This window comes from Ictalurus furcatus, chromosome 16 (genome assembly GCF_023375685.1).
Source record: "Ictalurus furcatus strain D&B chromosome 16, Billie_1.0, whole genome shotgun sequence".
NCBI classification, from domain to species: Eukaryota; Metazoa; Chordata; class Actinopteri; order Siluriformes; family Ictaluridae; genus Ictalurus; species Ictalurus furcatus.
In genome coordinates, this window is record NC_071270.1 from 2,124,995 (window position 1) to 2,143,021 (window position 18,027).

Sequence of the window (18,027 nt, forward strand, 5' to 3'; positions counted from 1 at the left end):
GCTCTTGGTGTCATTTTGACTGAGCGCCCACTTCTTGGTAGAGTAGCAACAGTCCCGAAGTGTCTCCATTTGTAGAATGTTTGCCTAACTGTAGACTGGTGAAAGGCTTTGAAATCACTTTGTGACCCTTGCCAGCTTTATGTAAATCAACAATTCTTCGTCGTAGATCCTCTGAAAGCTCTTTTTGGCCAGGCGTGGCTCACATAAGCGTGTGCTTCTTGTGCAGAGCAAACTCCAAAAGTTTGAGGGGTTTTTATCAGTCAAAGTAGCCGTAGTCCACACCTCCAAACTCATTTTCTTAACCAGACTCCAGGTGTACTAAAACCCGACTCCAATTAGCTTTTTTGAGGTCGTTAACCCAAGGGTTCACATACTTTTTCCACAAGCACTATGAGGGTTTTTTTTTTTTTTTTTGGTTGTTCTCAATAAAGACATGAAAGATCAGAAATTTTTTGGTGTTATTATTTTAGACACATTATATCTGTCAATACTCTTGACTTAGATGAAGATCAGATCACGTTTTATGACAGATTTATTCAGAAAACCATGACATTCCAAAAGGTTCACATACTTTTTCTTGCCACTGTGTGTGTATATATATATATATATATAATGATATATACACACACACATGTTGTGTTTTGTGTTTTTTAATCAGATTTTTCTTGGACATTGCATCTGATTGCCCTGCCAGCGACTCGGTGAACCACAGCCTCTCGTTCATCAGCGACGGCAACGTGCTGGCTCTGCACCGGCTCCTGTGGAACAACCAGGAGAAGATCGGCCAGTACCTCTCCAGCAACAGGTGCTTCGCGTGTTTCCATCCGTTCAGACGTGGCGTGAGCTTATATGCTTATACCGTATGCGTTATTGTGTAAAGTCACGTATATGTGCTGATAAGCGCACGTCTTTTTAAAGAGTTTGGCTCACGGTGTTCTGAGGCTGCTCACGGAGATGTAAATGTGAATGCAAATGCAGCATCAGCATAGACGTTTAGCTAAAGCCAAGAGCTCCAATTTAGGCCATTTTTGGCTATCGGTATTTGTTATTCAGATGCGGCCTTGGACTGCCTTTCTCTCAAGGCCTGACAAACAAATAGTATTTTACAAGCTAGCTCTGCCTGGGTTTTCTTACTAACCATGATGTGAAGAAGTGGTCTTTATGTCTGAATGATGGAACATTTAGAGACCCTCACTATCTAGCAGTCATAGCAACAAAATATGAAAACTCGACAGAAAAATGAAAATCCTTTCACAGTATTAGTCCACTCACAAACACCGCATCATTTTGAACTTTTATTAAGCCGAATGACAAGAACGGCGTTCTATTAACTATAGGCGCTATCCGTAGTGCACTTTATGGACAGCTGGAAGCTATTGACATGTAACTTAAGTTAAAGTTCTCCATCAGCATCAAGGATTTCTATTATATTGATGGAATTTGGGGGCGAATGAGGAAAAGAGAGACGGAGAGAGAGAATGATGGAGGGTCACGGGAAAGCAGGCACCTCTCGGGTGATTTGCTGAAAATTTACAACTTTCAAATGCAGATTTTCCTTTTACCGCACAGTTCAAAGCAAAGAAATCCTCGCCCGACACGCAAATCCCGGTGACTCACGAAGACCGTGCGCATCAGGAAATCAGCTTCCGAAAAGGGAGAGAACGCCGCATCTATACACGTTGAAAGCACGTCGATGAAAGCACTTTTATTTGAATTATATACTATGCTCGTTGTAGTTTTGCTCATACCTCATACATATCCTGATAAATAATTGATACACAATTGAAGTTATGTGACGTGAAGTCCATCAGTGACATGGACCTTGTTCAGGGCCCCTTCTTCTGCTCAGTGGCCACAAAACATTGAGAAGTGTTTCAGAAGACGTGCCTCGAGCAGCTCAAGAAAACTAAGAGTTGGATTTTGTGCCTTCAAGCATGCAAATATACCGAACATTTCAATACTATAGAAATGCTATTTAAATAGTATTTGCCCGATGGTCCATGCCAAGCTGATAGACTATGATATTTTTTTTTGATCTGTTAAAATTGTGGAAATTCGAAGCTGTATTTATTATAGAAGTTTTATACTGTAGATGTGCGACACTTTACGGGGTGGACCGGAAATGACGAGTCGGGAGGGATGCTTTTTCATTTCTCTAAGCGCGCACACACACACACATACATGGCTCTGTGCTGCTCAGCTCTCTCTCTCTCTCTCTCTCTCTCTCTCGGCTCTCCCCCTTTTATATTTGCTGCGGCTCAAAGAAACACAGAACACTTGTTAGCAAAATCCCCCACAGGTGTAGGTCCTTATCACTCACCTTTCCTGGCTCAACCTGCTCAGCCCTGCTCCCCCGCCTCCACAAGATATTAGCCTGTAACCTGTTTTAAACTTCAAAACGCTAATACATTTCTAGAATATATATATATATATATATATATATATATATATATATATATATATATATATATGTATATAGATAGATAGATAGATAGATATGCATCACTCACGCCTACTTATAAAAAACCTTTTCTGTTCTGTCAGGGTTCATGCAGACCTTCATGCAGAAGGTTATTGTACACATTTGAGTAAACACTGTTATAGGGCTGCAAAAAAGTTTGAGAACCCCTAATCTAGTGTATACACAGCACTCCAGCCTAATTTAACAGCGATAGTAAGAGTAATACAGTTTTTCCGTCTTACATCACGAAGTAGCTCTGCTTACAAATTGTTCATCTTGTAATTGTTCAGGGATCATAAAGCAGTGGGTCGACGTCCCTTTGACAAGATGGCAACTCTCCTGGCCTACCTCGGACCTCCTGAACACAAACCGGTAGCTGACACCCACTGGTCCAGCCTGAACCTCACCAGCTCCAAGTTTGAAGAGTTTATGACCAGGTAATGAAGCCCTTAACAGAGATCTTATTTAACATTCCGCTGTTCACTTTCATCTTCACCTTGGATATGTTTATTTTTGCTGCAGAAAAGTATGACGTGGGTTTGATCTCCCTTTAGTCTCCCCTTCAGGAGGTGAAATGCATGCTCAATTGGGTTAAGGTCCGGGGATTGACTTGGCCAATCTGAATCCTTCCACATTTTCCCTCCCAATTAGATTGGATTTGTTTCTCTGTAAACGTGCAGACAGAATGTTCCTGTAAACTTCTGAATTCGTTCTGCTGCTCCCATCCTGAGTCACATCATGAACAAAGATTAGCGAGCCTGTCCCAGAAGCAGCCTTGCAAACCCAAGCCGTGACGCTACCTCCGCCACGAGCTTTTATGTTTTGTTGTTCCAATATTTCTGATCACTTGAAAAAGGGGGTGGGTTCAAACGAAAGTTGCAATGCTTGTTTTTAAAAGTAGTTCAACACGTCGAGATGTAAACGTCATGAAACGAAACCTGAAGATCCGATTTGTTGTCCCGTATTCATCATTGCATCTCAAACCCAAATGTCTTAAGTGTCCAGCAAGAACAAGAACAAGAATCGGCTTGCTGTTCCAATACTTTCTGAGGAGGCTGTGTAATTAAAAGCAAAATTATGATTCGTCCACATTTACATCTCGAATCAGCTCAGACTTGATAAAACGGTGGTATGTGCACTGTGTATCGAGTTAAATCAGAAAGTGGGATATTATCATGTTTAAAAAAATGGAAACCCCTCCCACTTCTGAACGATCCTAGATGCATTTAACGTGGCAGTAAAATGTTGCTCCATTCCTAATAATATCCGTGAAAGGTTACTTAAATAAACGTGTCCCGATTCCCCCTTTTAGAGTTGCAGGTAAGCCCCTGGTTAATTCTCTCTTTTCTCATCAGGCACCAAGTCCATGAAAAAGAAGAGTTCAAAGCTTTGAAAACCCTCAACATTTTTTACCAGGCAGGAACGTCCAAGAACGGCAACCCCGTCTTCTACTATATCACCCGCAGGTAAGCGTTTTTAACCCTCTGCTCCAGGAATTATTAAATGGTTTATGGCTTTTTATTACTTCAATTAGTTCAAGTAATAAAAATGCATGCGCACAATTATTTATTTATTTATTTATTTATTTATTTTTTTAAGCGCAGGGGTAGTTGGTAAACTGTTGCCGTATGGCAACAATGTGCAATGGTGGAAAGTATCATATAGTCATAAATAAAAGTGATATCTTCTGTAAGTATTTACACTTGTAAAAAGGGTGTGGATGGATTTCCTCACTCAGAATACATACAAAAATCAGATCCAGGCATGTTTTGGGTGACGTGTCTTTTTAATTCTTTCTCTCGAATTCTTAATTCGTTCTCTCGGTACATGAGCAGCGCTGGTGAATTAGAAGAGTTGCAAAAATTTGATAATTGATTTGATAATTCATCTTTTTATACACGCAAACGCAAAGCTGGTAATTATTAAGATTACATAAGTGCGTTCATGTGACGATTAACATCCAATTAGAGTGCAGGCTTTAGGGTTGTTTTTTTTTTTTTTTTTAGGTTTGCCTTATTTTTATAGTACAAAGAAGAACCTGTATTGAAGCTGAGACTGCTTGGTTTAAAAAAAAATAATAATAATAATAAACTGCCACTTTTGTTTGTGTTGTTAGTCTGGTGCTTGATTTAAGACCCTGTCCACCCCGAGTTTGACTAAATACGGACTGAAATATGCTATTTGTTTAGAATGTTTGGGGCGGATTATATTTTAATGTCTTTTTGTGCACTCTTGCTTTATACATGATGCCTTTATTTTCTGAAAGTTGGATCAAATAAAAGTGGATTAAATGATATGACCTCAGTTTTGGGTTTCATTTAGCTTGAATTTTTATTTACTTATATATTTTTTTTTCAATTAAAACACAAATCATTTAGTTTTAGAGATAGGTACAGCTGTATATCATCTGCGTAGAATGGAAAAAATAGGCCTAGAATAGTTCCTTGAGGAACACCACCGGTAAGAAGGTAGGGAAAGCAAATATTTACAGCCAACCAATTAAGTCTAATAGTTAATTTATTTATTTATTTATTTAAAAAGAAATGTTAATGTTTTTTTTAGGAACAAATATGATGCTAGTACATCTTCTAAATGATTAAAGATCTCCAAGAATGGCTTATTGATTGAAAAAAAAAACAAAAAACAAAAACTGAAGCAATTTCAGAGTGTTTACCGATGCAAAATAACGTCATGACAGTGAGTTCCAGAGTTACAAGGCTTTATTTCATGCTCACATTTCTTTCATACTAACATTGTGAGACTAAAAACAAAAGGTCATGTGAGTACACATAGAAATATGGATATTCTAATCAGTTTCAGTTACAGTCAAGTAGAAAATAAAGAACAGGAAAGGTTGTAGAGGAGGATTCCATCTACTCAGTTATTCATTTCTTATCTGTTGATCTGAAAATTTGGAGCATTTATTATTCGCTAGAATGGTCAGGGTGATGGAGGAAAGAAAAAAAGAGAAGGAGCATTTTTTACAGCTGGACTTAGTATATTATCATGCATTGACCTCAGTCACTTGGTGTGTCTGCCGTTTGATTAAGCTGCTTATAAACCAAATTTTGGTCCATCTACGTGACCTTTAACGTGGAGGGGGTGGAATATATATATATATATATATATATATATATGTATTTTTGAAATAACCAAATTTCCATTGTCATTCCGTTACTTATATGAAAATCATGCAACCGTCTACATCAAGATACTCATTTGATAAGGTTCTTTTGGATGCGTTGCAATTAATGGGTCATTCAGTAGACTAGAGATGCTCCATAGAAAGTTCTCCCAAGTTATCCCAAGAAGGATATCTGGATTTGTTTGGAAAGAACTGTACGTAAGCAGCATCGACAAGTTCGGCGGTTACAGCTCTCTCAATTCTCAACTGCACGTCAATATTTAGTTTAAGCACATCGAAAGTGAAAAGGTCGTATAAATACACGGCATAGTAAAGCACGTTCCTATTCCAGAAGACAGAAAATGATATGAAAAACTTATCGGTGGTATTGTGTTATAATTCAGAATGAAACAAAGAAATAGTATTCCATCCACCCGATCTACTCGGTTATTAGATTTTTTTTTATTAGGTCATCTGGAGCTTTGGAGCATTAATTTCGTCCTGATGGTGTGAAAGATAGCCGGGTTGTGTCCGAGCCGTTACTTCATCAGCAGTCGAACGAAGAGGACGAAGGACACGCTGAGAACAGTTCCACCCGAAGAGGTGAAGATAGTGGACCCAGCCCCACTGGTGGTCCCCACTGGACGCCCAGTGGATCCAGAGCTATTATTGTATGTGCCCGATGAGGTATAAGATGTCGAGGTGGTGTTTGGGGCTGGTGGAGTAGAAAGCCCCAGTCCCACCAAGCTGCACATTATAGCCAAGAGCACCACGCTGAGCCTCATCTCGCCGTTACTTCAAGCCTGTCGAAAGAAACGCAAGGGCTCGTGGCACTGATTTCAGGCAGGAATTGAATTGTGCTACCCCATTTTACTACCGCTTTCCCTTTTTATTCAATTACTTCAGTTTTTTTCTTGCGAACGGTGCCGTACCGCAGTGCATCATGCGATAAACCACGTTCTCCCCCCACCCACGCCCCAAAAAAAATGAAAGGAAACATAATAATAAAGGAAGAATACGACATAAGCAAACCCTACACTTTAATCATACTTTAAGCGGAAAATCAACCAAAAATTAACCTCCAAGGCTGCGACTAAAACATTTATCCGTACGACCCAAAATCACATTCCTGCACCTATGAATTTCCATCTACTTTTATAAATGTCACTTTTTGGCTGAATTCATTAAAAGAATTCTGTATTTAATTTTATTTTTCATCTTCCTTTTTTTTTTTTTTTTTTAAAATAAGAACTAGCTCATTTTTTTCGGCGCATAAATGGTCGGCAATATTGTATCTTAAACGTTATATAAACTTTCTTCATTGCTTTAGATTTATTTCAGTTTTTTCAAGATGCTGGTGATTCATTTGAACATTCTCTGGAAAGAAGGACTGCTTTCTGATGCCTTATTTTTAGAGTATAGAGGAAAAAAGGAACAACTTGTATCGACCCCGAGACTGATAAAACTGTACTGATACTCAACACACGCTTTTTTGTTGTTGTTGTTGTTGTTAATTATAAACTGCTCGTACTAAGAACTTGAATTAAAAATGAGGCTTTTAAACACCGGTAAAAAAAAAAAATTCCCATGAACTTCACCTTTATTAGCGTAATCTTACTCAAGAAACTGAACTCGGTTGAGATAAATTATTGTACGTGTACCTTTTCTGATTAAACGATTGTATCGACGTACGGAATATATATATCAGATTAACAACGTAACACGCGTTAGAAGCTAAACGTCTGACAAGCAAATGTTTGAATTCTTGACATCCTGTTACATTTCAGGACCTTTTTTTTTTTGTATAACAAGTGAACCAATTTAATTAAACCCCGTTTTGGTTTACTGTTCTTTATTTATTTGTTTTTAGAACTCGCTAAATTTGATATCGAACTACTTTAGTTGCTTTTCAGTGCAGGTTTTTTTCTTCCTTCAGTGCTTCTTCCTTAATGAAAATCCTTAAATGAGATATAAGCTCAACAAGTCTGTCATTATTTAGCTAGACATTCTGGAGAATTTAGCTTACCGTAAGTAGATAGTTTAAAATGAAATGCTTATTATTATCAGTATTGTAATGAGGTGTGATCTTAGTCGCTCACCTGTTGCACCAAAAACAAAAGATGTGTTGCCTTCTGTTCTGTGTGCATCACCTTCCTGCGCTTTATAACGAGGATGACGCCATGTCACGTGATGCATTTTGCGCACGGGTACTCGTAAACGACGTGCTTTCATTTGAGTAGTGTTTTGTTTTCGTTCTTTGGATTTGCATTCGCAGATCGTTCGGGTTGTCTTAGGGTGGATAAATATTGTGACGCTCGTGTCGTGAGTCACGATTTACACTAATTTCGATTGAAAACTTGTGTAGTTGTATAGACAGTATTGATGCATATGTAGAAAATTTAGTCACAGGCTGTGTTTCTGGTTGTCGGCAAAAAAACAACAACAAAACAAACAGGAATTATTTTTTTGTAAATTAAAAATGTTTTTTTTACAGGCTGCGTCACAGAACTTAACAGTCCCCACAGACCCTATAAGGAGGGAAATTTTCAAGGTTATTTCTAATCATTTCTGTTTTGTATCGATTATATCTAGTACTAATTCTGAAACTAATTCTGTTCCAAAAATCTCTTCCTCCCCCTTCTGGTGCTTTAGACACCTTTTACTTTCACTTTTACGAATGGGCTTGGGATCTGTATATGCGTGCGCTTTTAACCTGAAGTTTAGTGCGTAGAAGTGATGCGTTCTTTCGAAATAAACAAACGACATTTCCGTTGGGATAATTGTACAGGAAAGTATTTAATTTACATCACCCTTACAGCCATCTACATCAGTTTACATCATGATAGTAAGTATCTTTTGTGCTATACACCTGTTGATGTTTTTCCGGTTGAACCGCAATGCGTCGTAGGACGTTCCTTAGGTTCTTTACAGTTCTTATGTCCCTTGAGCAGAAATGAAGGACTTATACTTATACAGTGTTGGCAGGTTCAACAGTTACAGCACAATGAATTCTTTTTTTTTTTTGTGAAATGGAAAGTGAAAAGATCATATAAACACATAGTATGTCGATAATATAACTTACTGCTGTTACAGAAAAATAGAAGGTCATAAGCCTATATATATAAATATATATATATATATATTCTTCTTTTAATATTTAGATGTTTACAATATACATTTTTAAATATATCATTTAGAAAAAAAAGCTTAAAAGGATTCCATCAACCCAATCTACTCGGTTATTAGATTCTTATGAGGTGGTCTGAAGGTTTAGAGCCTTCATTAACAGCTCCTGTGAAAGGTAGCTGGATTGTGTCCTCTACTTCATCAGCAATGCCAAGGAGAAGAAGATTGACACAGTGAAAAGGACCAGAACGTTTCCACCTGCGGAGAGGGAGCCGCTAGTCAGAGCTGAACCAGCGCTCGAATTTCCCCCGGATCCACCAGAAACTGATCCGGAGCCTGATCCGGAGGCTGATCCGGAGGCTAGCGTGCTGCCAGCGTTGTTGATCAAAGTGGTGGTCTTCGTGGTGGTTAAGGACTGAGTGGTGCTGGGGTTGCTGGTGGTGCTGTTCGTGCTGTTGGTGGACTTGGTGACCTGCATTTCAACCCCCCCAAAAATGCTGCACGTTACAGCCAAAAGCAGTAGATACGTGGGCACGTGGAGCCGCATCTTGTTCTTGTTCTTTCAGGCCTGTAGAATGAAACACAAAGACTTAGAGCACTGATTTCAGGTAGCGATTGAACCGTTGGGAAATTTCTGCTTAGTTTTCGGCGCCAGTTGTACCAGATTTATATAAATATACAGATGTACATTCAGAACAGTACAGGAAAGAAGTGTGTGTGTGTGTGTGTGTGTGTGTTGGGGGGGGTCTAGTGGCATTCAGTATAGTTTGTAGTTTCCAGCTTTTCCATGAGAAGTCAAGGACTTGCATGTAGGCGGCCATGTTGGAATTTTTCCACGTGTTCGCGCAGGGTGTTATTAAGGAATTAAAATTGATGTTATTGTTAATATGCAAAATTTGCTATCGGTTGCAGCTACTGTCAACTCCAGAATTATTGGCACCCTTGAAGCAAAAGGCAACCAATTGTATAAAATAAACATTACACACAAAAAATGTAAATGTTCTACAACAGTAGAGCATTTACATTTACACAAAGTGTGAATGTTTTACTCTTAACTAACTCTGTTACCGCTGACCATATTGGCTGTCCTTGTGTTATTTATTTAAGCTGTGTTTAAAAAAAACGTCGCGTACATGTAAAATCCGTTTATCGCCCTTCACCATTGGGGAAAATAGCGGGGGGGGGGAGCCACGGAAGGTCGTCTGCATACTCCAGGCAATGGATATTCAAATACGTTAGCCACTGAAAATACCTTTCAAGGACACAATGAACTTATAAAGGGAACGGTTTAACATTTTCAGGAATATAGACCCCTGAGCATATTGCGTCCACGCAATTGTCAGAATCAACTTTTTAAAGCCTCCGCTGTCAGAACAAGCTTTTTAGAACATCTGCACGAAAGAGACCCTAAAAAATGCAGCACTTTAATTTCACCGGGCATCACTGTGTCTACGGTCACGGAACGAAAACACCACGCTGTGTGAAATGTCGAATAATTGGTGGATCATGCTTATATGTCTTTAGGGTGATCCAAGGGCTCTTGTGAAGGCTGATTGATGAATTGGCATTATAAATCTCACTAGTATTTATAAAAAAAAAAAAAAAAAGTACTAGCCCAAAGCCCGTTTGCTTTGGTTGTAGATGGATCCTTCAGGAAGATAATGCCTCTAAACACGCATCCAATTTACCACGGGAAAAATAAAATAAACCAGAGATGGCCTTCGCAAAATTCCAGGGTCTGGATTTAAAACCTGGGGTCCGATTCGTACAGGGTCATCCATATGCACAAACCTAAGAATATATAAAGGATCTTAAATTTCCCGTATAGTGGAGCGTCCAAGATCTCAGACACCTCTACAGGAAGAGGCTCAGCACTGCTATTTTATCAAGTGGAGGCTAGAAATAGTTTGAAATTGCGGGTTGCCAATAATTGCGCACTCGAAATATTTCTGAACGTGTTGATTTTCTTATACTTTATTAAAGTTTCACTAGACAATCACTAATCACAAGACATAATGATCTAGAATAGCAATTAAACAAGAAAACAACATTTTTTACTGGAAACTTTTGACTGGAACTGCTCACTTTCACATCCTAATGAGTGTTTTTTTTTTTAATAGCATATAAACACATTAAAATAATCTCTAGGAAAAAGACTCAGACAGTTCTACTATTAACTGTAAAATATAAAAATGTGTGTGTGTGTGTTTTTTTTTTTTTTTAATAATTAGATCGAGCAGTTATAATTCGTGATCGGTTTTGCCCTCAGATGATATATTTTCACTTTGTAACATTTTACCGAACCTTTAATAATTAACGTTTCTCAATTCACGTGTTCATCGGCTAGATTTCCCAAAGGAATTTTAAAACAAACGTGCTAAAATATACAGTTTTCAAAGCAAACAAACAAACAAACCTGGCAGCGTATGCACTTGTATCTTTTTGCACATTTTCATGAAGGGTGCCAATAATTTCGGAACTGATGGGACATGCATGCAATTCTTTTAGATTCAATTTAAAAACGAGATTTCTTTATTCTTCTCGCCTCATTTTAAAGATTAAAGTGTATTAGTCGTTAGGGGCTTTTCAGGTTTTATTTTTGCAAGTCTGCACAATATACTTGACGCACCTGCGCAAATAAATTCCCTCTTTTTCGGCTTCTCTCACACCTGTCCGCGTGTTTGATCCTGGCACGAGCAACCCTCCGGTGGCTTGGGTCGGTTCCGCTAATCGCACCTGGGCTGCACCTGCGAGAGCACCATATGCTAGCCACTAGTGCGCCAGCGATCGTTTATAAATACTGTATAAATAAACAAAACATTTGGCTTGCGAATGTTTCTGAATAATTGATTACTCTTAAAGTTCCAGAACTTTAGAAAAGGCAGCCTTATATGTATGCTTGTTTTGGGAAAAAAAAAAAAACCCCCGTATTATTTATTTATTTATTTATTCGTTAAATACGTTCAATCAAGCTCCTTAAATGAAATGTAAGAGCGTCTTTTTAAAATCCTCCTTTTGATGAAACCCAGTTGCCGTATATTAATACTCCAGAACTCGGCGGTTATTCCGTTGTAAAGTATGACTGCAGGATTGTAGGACGCAGGTCACTCACCTGTTATGCAGCAGCTGATGATATGAAGGCAAATGAGAGCCGATGGTGTGTCGTGTCACCTTCTGTTTGGTGCTGTCCGTGCGGTCGTGTGGCAATTTATACCCAGACTGACATCATTACACATGACGCAAATGTTTTGCTTTGATTCGCGCTTAAATAGTTGAGCAGGAGCAGAGTTTCATTTGATTAACACTTTGTTTTTGTTTTGCATTTGGAGACGTGGCGGCAGGCTGTCACCTGCTAACACGTCTCCAAACGAGTCTTTAAACTTCTTGAAAGTTATATGATGCACGATCACCTTTTACGTTTCAGCCACTGAAGTATCTTGGAAAAGCAGGTGCTCGAGAGATGTTACAGTTGTTTTTTGTTGTTGTTGTCGTTGTTGTTGTCTGGGCACGAGGTACAAAATAATTCAATGAAATAATAGGAGGTGCCGGATCAAGTGCAATTTTATAAGCTGCCGGATAATGAGAGTGGACGTCGTATTGCTAAATGAAACCAGATTGTTCAGTGGTTAATTAATGTAATGAAGGACTAGTGCTAACGATGGCAGAAATATGCAGCAAAATATGCTATTACTATTTTATTTCTCATTGTTAAATTGCATTCGACGGGAATGACACGCGTGCCGTTTCCTTCGGGTCGCTTATCAGATCGGCCTGGTTTTTGTTTTCCGGGTTTAAAAAGCGTTTGTGTTTGCTCAAGAAAAATGTAGAAACTTTTACGGTGTGAACTACATTCAGGAGATTTGCAGAATCTGAACGAAGGGCCAGAAAATCACGGGTGCCGAAGTGGCCTTACTAACTGGATAGCCAAACTATGAACACAAATAACTTTGCCCACGTAACGTCGACGTAACAGTCGAACTGAAGTCACCGATAGCTTTATTCGAATATTTCGAGATACTGGAATTTTTGATTTCCGTGAGCTGTAAGCCGTAATCATCGAGATTAAAACAAACAAACAAAAAAAAGCTTGAAATATTTCACTTCATGTGTAACGAATCCAGAATATATGAAAGTTCCACTTTTTGAACTAAATTACTCGGGGGGGGGGATGGGGGGGGAGACGTTTTCCACGATGTTCAAATTTCTTTTTTGAGATATATCAGTGCAGTCTATGGAAGGTCTTGTAAATATCATGGTACGATACTGTATACAGCTAAAATCAAAAGTCCATTCGGAGGTGACCTTGTCCAACCCATTTCCTCATCAGAAATACACTAATTCGGGTTTCTTCCTCCCCCTGCTGGTGCTTCTGTGGAAAATGGAACCGGTAGTTAAACAAAAAATTTTTACTTTTTAAATCCAGGGCCTCGTTTTTTTTTTGTCTTTGATGTAAATCTGCCGTGTTTCGGTCGGGATACGCACCCATTTTTGGATCAGAAAAAAGGGATTTGTTTTTGTAAATAAGCACACACATCTCCTTTGTCGCAAATGTAGAAACATTTAATCTTCATCACCTATACAACCGAAGCAGCCATGCCGGAAAACTACATCGAAGTGCTAGTCGTTATCAGACGAATCTCAGATAAGCAAAGTTCTAGTTATCAACCGAAATATTGTGGGTTTTAAAAAAAAAAAAGATTTGTAGCAGAGCGTAAATATGGAGAAGATTTCGTACCAGGTAGATAACGGTATATGTGCCACACTGATGAGCAAAACCTTCACTTTTGTCATGTTTCTGGAAATTGAAATGTTTAAGGTTAACAATGAGCCTATAAAGGGGTATATAGGCGTATAAAAGCCTTATATATTTTAGGTTTGTGTATTTTCCTTATAAAAGGGTCCTTTACGAGGAAGACACCTCCGGGAAAATTGTCCTTTCAGTTATACCCCTCTCTTTTTCCTCAATTACAACCACACCTGCTTAAATACAGCTTATTTCTGTGATCGGACAGCGATCCCATACCAGTAGGACACGACTGCAACACACCGGTGAAAGGGGGATCGCGTTCGCTTGAGATGCGGAGTCGGGGTTGGAAGATAAAGATGAAGCGAACCTTGTCCTCGTGTCGCGAATCTATACTGTCTGTATTGCGTTCCACGGTTTTCCCCGGCGCGATGGCTATTCTGTTTGGTACAGAATCTTCTCCGTGTGTTTTCCTGACATGGATTAAACCTAATATTAAAACTATGTGCTAAAAGATTTCCCAGGATTGTCGCCGTGATGTAGAGCCTGGCTCCGTTGGTGCCCAAGCGTAATCTTACTTTTCGTTTTTCAAATAAATAACGTACAAACGGTTCATTTGTAAGATTAATACTATTGCAGTCAGGAGCAGTTACAGAGCATGGAGGTTATTGAAAATGCAATATGTTTTTGGGACTTTTAGAAAGATGGTGATGGAAGCGAAGCTGTAGAGGTGTCTCACATGGTGTGGTCAGTAGTTATCAGTGAGAGCACACTTAGCCAAAGTGTGAGCGTAGACCAAGCTCTGTTTTCTGGGCTTGCATTTCTGCCAAGCTTCTGATTGGTTCTCCTGACACTCCTAGTGCGAAGAGTGGTTGTCCTGCGTGTGCTTGAAGTGGAGACTCCACCGGTAGTGAGGAGATCCTCTGTGACCGGCATATCTGTCGGGATGTGCGGGCTTGTGGCGGAAAGGCTTTCCGGAGTAGAGGTCAAAAGGAAACCGTGCCCAAAAGATTCCTCGTTGTCATCCGGATGACCGGAGAGTTTCGGGGCCTTCCTGGTGTACTGAGTGCCAGTGAGAACTTCTTCAGACCTGTAGTGGGTGGTCACACCATACTGGAGACGATTGAACTCCCATCCCACTCTACCACGTGGAGCAAATGTGTAGGAGGCAAAGTACCACCCTGATGTCACCCTAGCAAGCTGAGCATCCCCACAGATTGACCACGTGGGGCACGGACAACCAAGCACACGGGCTGAAGTGTGCTTGGCCCAGTCTAGCAGATACTCGATGTTGGCGTGGTCATCACAGGCCCATGGGTTGTCTCCTAGCGTGATGAATCTTAATCCATGAAGTTGCTCAAAGGCACCTTCACACACTGTGGAAAAGCGATTGGCATGTAGGTAGAAGCGTGATAGCCTGGGCAAGCGGTCTAGCGACCCAGGCAATATCTGTACCAGTGTGTTGTGCGACAGATCCACCATCTCCAAGTTTCGGGGCATGTTAGTAGGCACGGTCCAGAACTTGTTGCAGCTAAGGTTGAGGCCCTGCAGGCTGGGCAGCGTATTGTTTATGAACACAACACGCTCCAGCCTGTTTGCAGACAAATCCAGTAGACGCAGGTTCCAGTGGTAAGCTGTGTCGTTCTTTTCCAGAAGGCGGATGCGGTTGCCTGAGGCGTAAATCTCCCACAGCGAGCGGGGCAATAAGGCAGGCATGCGGGAAAGTCGGTTGTGAGAGACGTCTAAGGTGCGGAGGTGGGTGTAGGGCGCCAGGACGTGGTCCAGGTCAGCCAGACGGTTGTGGGACAGATTGAGAGAGTGGATGTTGAGTTGGAAGCCACTGGGAAGGGTTCTCAGTCCTCTCCAGGAGCAGTCTACCTCTCTGTCGCTTTCGCTACAGGAACATACAGAGGGACATGCTGCATTGATGCACCTGACCAGAAGCAGCAGCAGCAGCAGCAGCAGCGGCGTACAGGACAGTAGAGTGGCTTCACGCATCTTCAGTGCACACCTGTAAGAGACAGTGAATTGACCCATCGTTGGTATATCATTCGCACATCGCATCCCTTCTGCACAATTTCACAAAACCAAACCTGTGAATTTATGTATCAAGATCTTATGAGGCAGTAGAAAGCACAAGGTTGAGACTGTGGTCTTTTTGGTTTGTATTGTTTGGTGCACATCTGGGGCAATAATTTTCTTTTTTTTTTTCTTTTCTTTTCTCTCAGCTTGCTTGTTAGCAGTGCCACCACCTCTGCCTTCTAGAGCCTTCCGAAATCCAGCAATGTTGCAGTTCTTGACTTCCACTCACCCCATTAAAAGGGCATTCTTACGTTTTGTTTTAGAGACATTCGCGATGTTATTTTGTAATTAAACCAGCTACTCTCTGACCGCTCACTTGTTCACCAGTGGAGCCAGAGAAAGCGCTAGTGTTTGCACTAGATGCATTCTGGGACATGTTCCAGTACGTACAGGGGTGAACGAGTTGCAGTAAACTGGGTGACTTCTAACTACACGAAGACAAATTGAGCTGATAATGCTTGATGCTCATGCTGGATGGTGTGGGTTGTACTGCAGCATCACTTATGCTCTTAGTACGGCATTTGACTAACATTTCACGGAGAGCCGATCCGTGCCGTAGTGAGCGGTCTGAAAAGAACGGTTGGGGGAAAACAACACAAAGATGCTGAAAATTTTGGCTTTGCGTGTTTGACTGCTGCCTGACAAAGTTATCGATGATGCATTGCTCTACTGTGCCTCATCTGGGATACACACTACTGCATTGTGAATCACTCACCTTCTCTTCATCTCCTGTCTGTCATTTCTTTGCACCTCCGCTTGCTTTCCCTCCCCCTTTCGTCGTCCTTTTACACGCCTATAAACTGCAGCCGGTATTTTGTTCCTGTCTTGTCTTATAAAAGATTATTCCAGTTCTCAGGCACAGTGGTGCAGTGAGAGGACGTACAAGCACCTGCGCTGATCCAATGCAGCAACTACAGAGTCCGAACTCGTGCTGTCAGTGGAGCGGAAAGATGTGTGTGTGTGTGTGAGTTTGTAAGAGTGGTAGAGGAGTGGAGAGTGGGCGTTGCAGAAAGAGCGAGAAGTGCAGAGTTGCCCCTGCTCGCATGCTGGTAGAGAGGCAGGGGAATTGCTGACTTCACTGTTTCTACTTTAAGATCCTCCCACATCACATCTCCCCAAAAGGTACCTCTGTTTCTTTAACGTGATCGAGGTTTATTTCTTCGCCATGCATACAGGGCAGCTCTAGGGATTTCGTTATACCTAACCTTTGACGTTAAAATCTTCCGACGCTCTGAGTTAACGTGTAGTTTTTATCTGTTTATAGTTACATCCACAAAACAAGCTAGTTATAAAGCTATAAACCAGTAGTACGTCCAGAATGCAGCCTGTCCTATTACCGATAACTCCGCTTTCCTGAAGCTGGACTGACACTGGAGACTCCTTCCATCAATTACGAAAACGTTTAACATACAAGTCAAGTCCTACATCTGAATGATAACGCATTAGAATGAGGACAGTGTTATTTGCCTTGCAGCCGGCCTTATTCTTCGAGCTGCTGCTATTGGAAATTAATGATCGCCTTCTGACCAATAAGAATCGAGATTTCACCAGAGTCTCCATTCAGTCACCATCACCTCCCAACTTTTGGCAAGCGCCCTGTTTTGAATCGCTGTAGCTGCATCGGACGTATCGGGACCAGTGCGCCGATTTGAATTGGAAATCCTTTACGGCCATTTTGTAGCAATCGGTAACCTCACGTGTTTGTTTGTTTTTGTTTTTGTTTTTTTTAAATGGAACAGAACAAACGTGATTTCCTATGCACGGTTGTAGCTTACTCTTTATTTGCAGTGTCCTCACATCCTTAATGCTGGCAGGCAGGTAAACGTACGAAAGGAAATGTGCGTTCGTGTGTGTGTGTGTGTAGTACAGAAAGGAACATCCCGGGACGGAAGTTTTGAAAGGGCTTTTATTGGTGCTTTGTTTCCTGACGGCTGTTCTTTTTAGAAAAGCAGGATTCTTTAAGAGCTCTTTCATGAAGCCCAGCAGTGCTACATCCTCTGCCTACTAATGCCATCCTTTCTCCGTTTGTATGGGTGAGTGTGTAGCTCTTTGTTGGGACCAAACGTCCTCATACTAATTACACTTTTTATTATTATTATTATTATTATTATTCTTACAGTACAAGAGCCAAATGAATACATTTTTAGTTTCGAGTAAAAGTTGAGATTAGTGACGTACTGTAATGCAGATTAATAGAAAAAACCCTACAAATACAAGTGCATTTTATTTCTGTTTTCAGGGCCACGGCGACGTCCTCACGCACCAAATTTACGGGAATGAGATGCGTTCCTCTAAGTCAGGGGTGGGCAGTCTTATCCGGAAAGGGTCCGGTGTGGGCGCAGGTTTTCGTTCCAACCGAGCAGGAGGCGCACCTGATTCCAGCTGTTTAATCAGATGATCTCGGGTGTGGCTTCTGCTTGGTCGGGATGAAAACCTGCACCCACACCGGCCCCTTTCCGGATAAGACTGCCCACCCCTGCTCTAAGTGTA

The 18,027-nt window shown here is 40.8% G+C and overlaps 1 protein-coding gene across 2 annotated transcripts in view; it reads left to right on the forward strand.

The window, feature by feature from the left end:
- The window catches only part of nf1b (neurofibromin 1b), a 63,179-nt gene that overhangs the window by 24,000 nt on the left and 21,152 nt on the right, over nt 1-18,027 (forward strand). For both annotated transcript variants that reach the window (XM_053646201.1, XM_053646202.1), the window contains exons 33-35: nt 659-805; nt 2,752-2,898; nt 3,817-3,927. In XM_053646201.1, the coding sequence (XP_053502176.1) occupies nt 659-805; nt 2,752-2,898; nt 3,817-3,927 (405 nt within the window). The remainder of the gene's footprint in view (nt 1-658; nt 806-2,751; nt 2,899-3,816; nt 3,928-18,027) is intronic.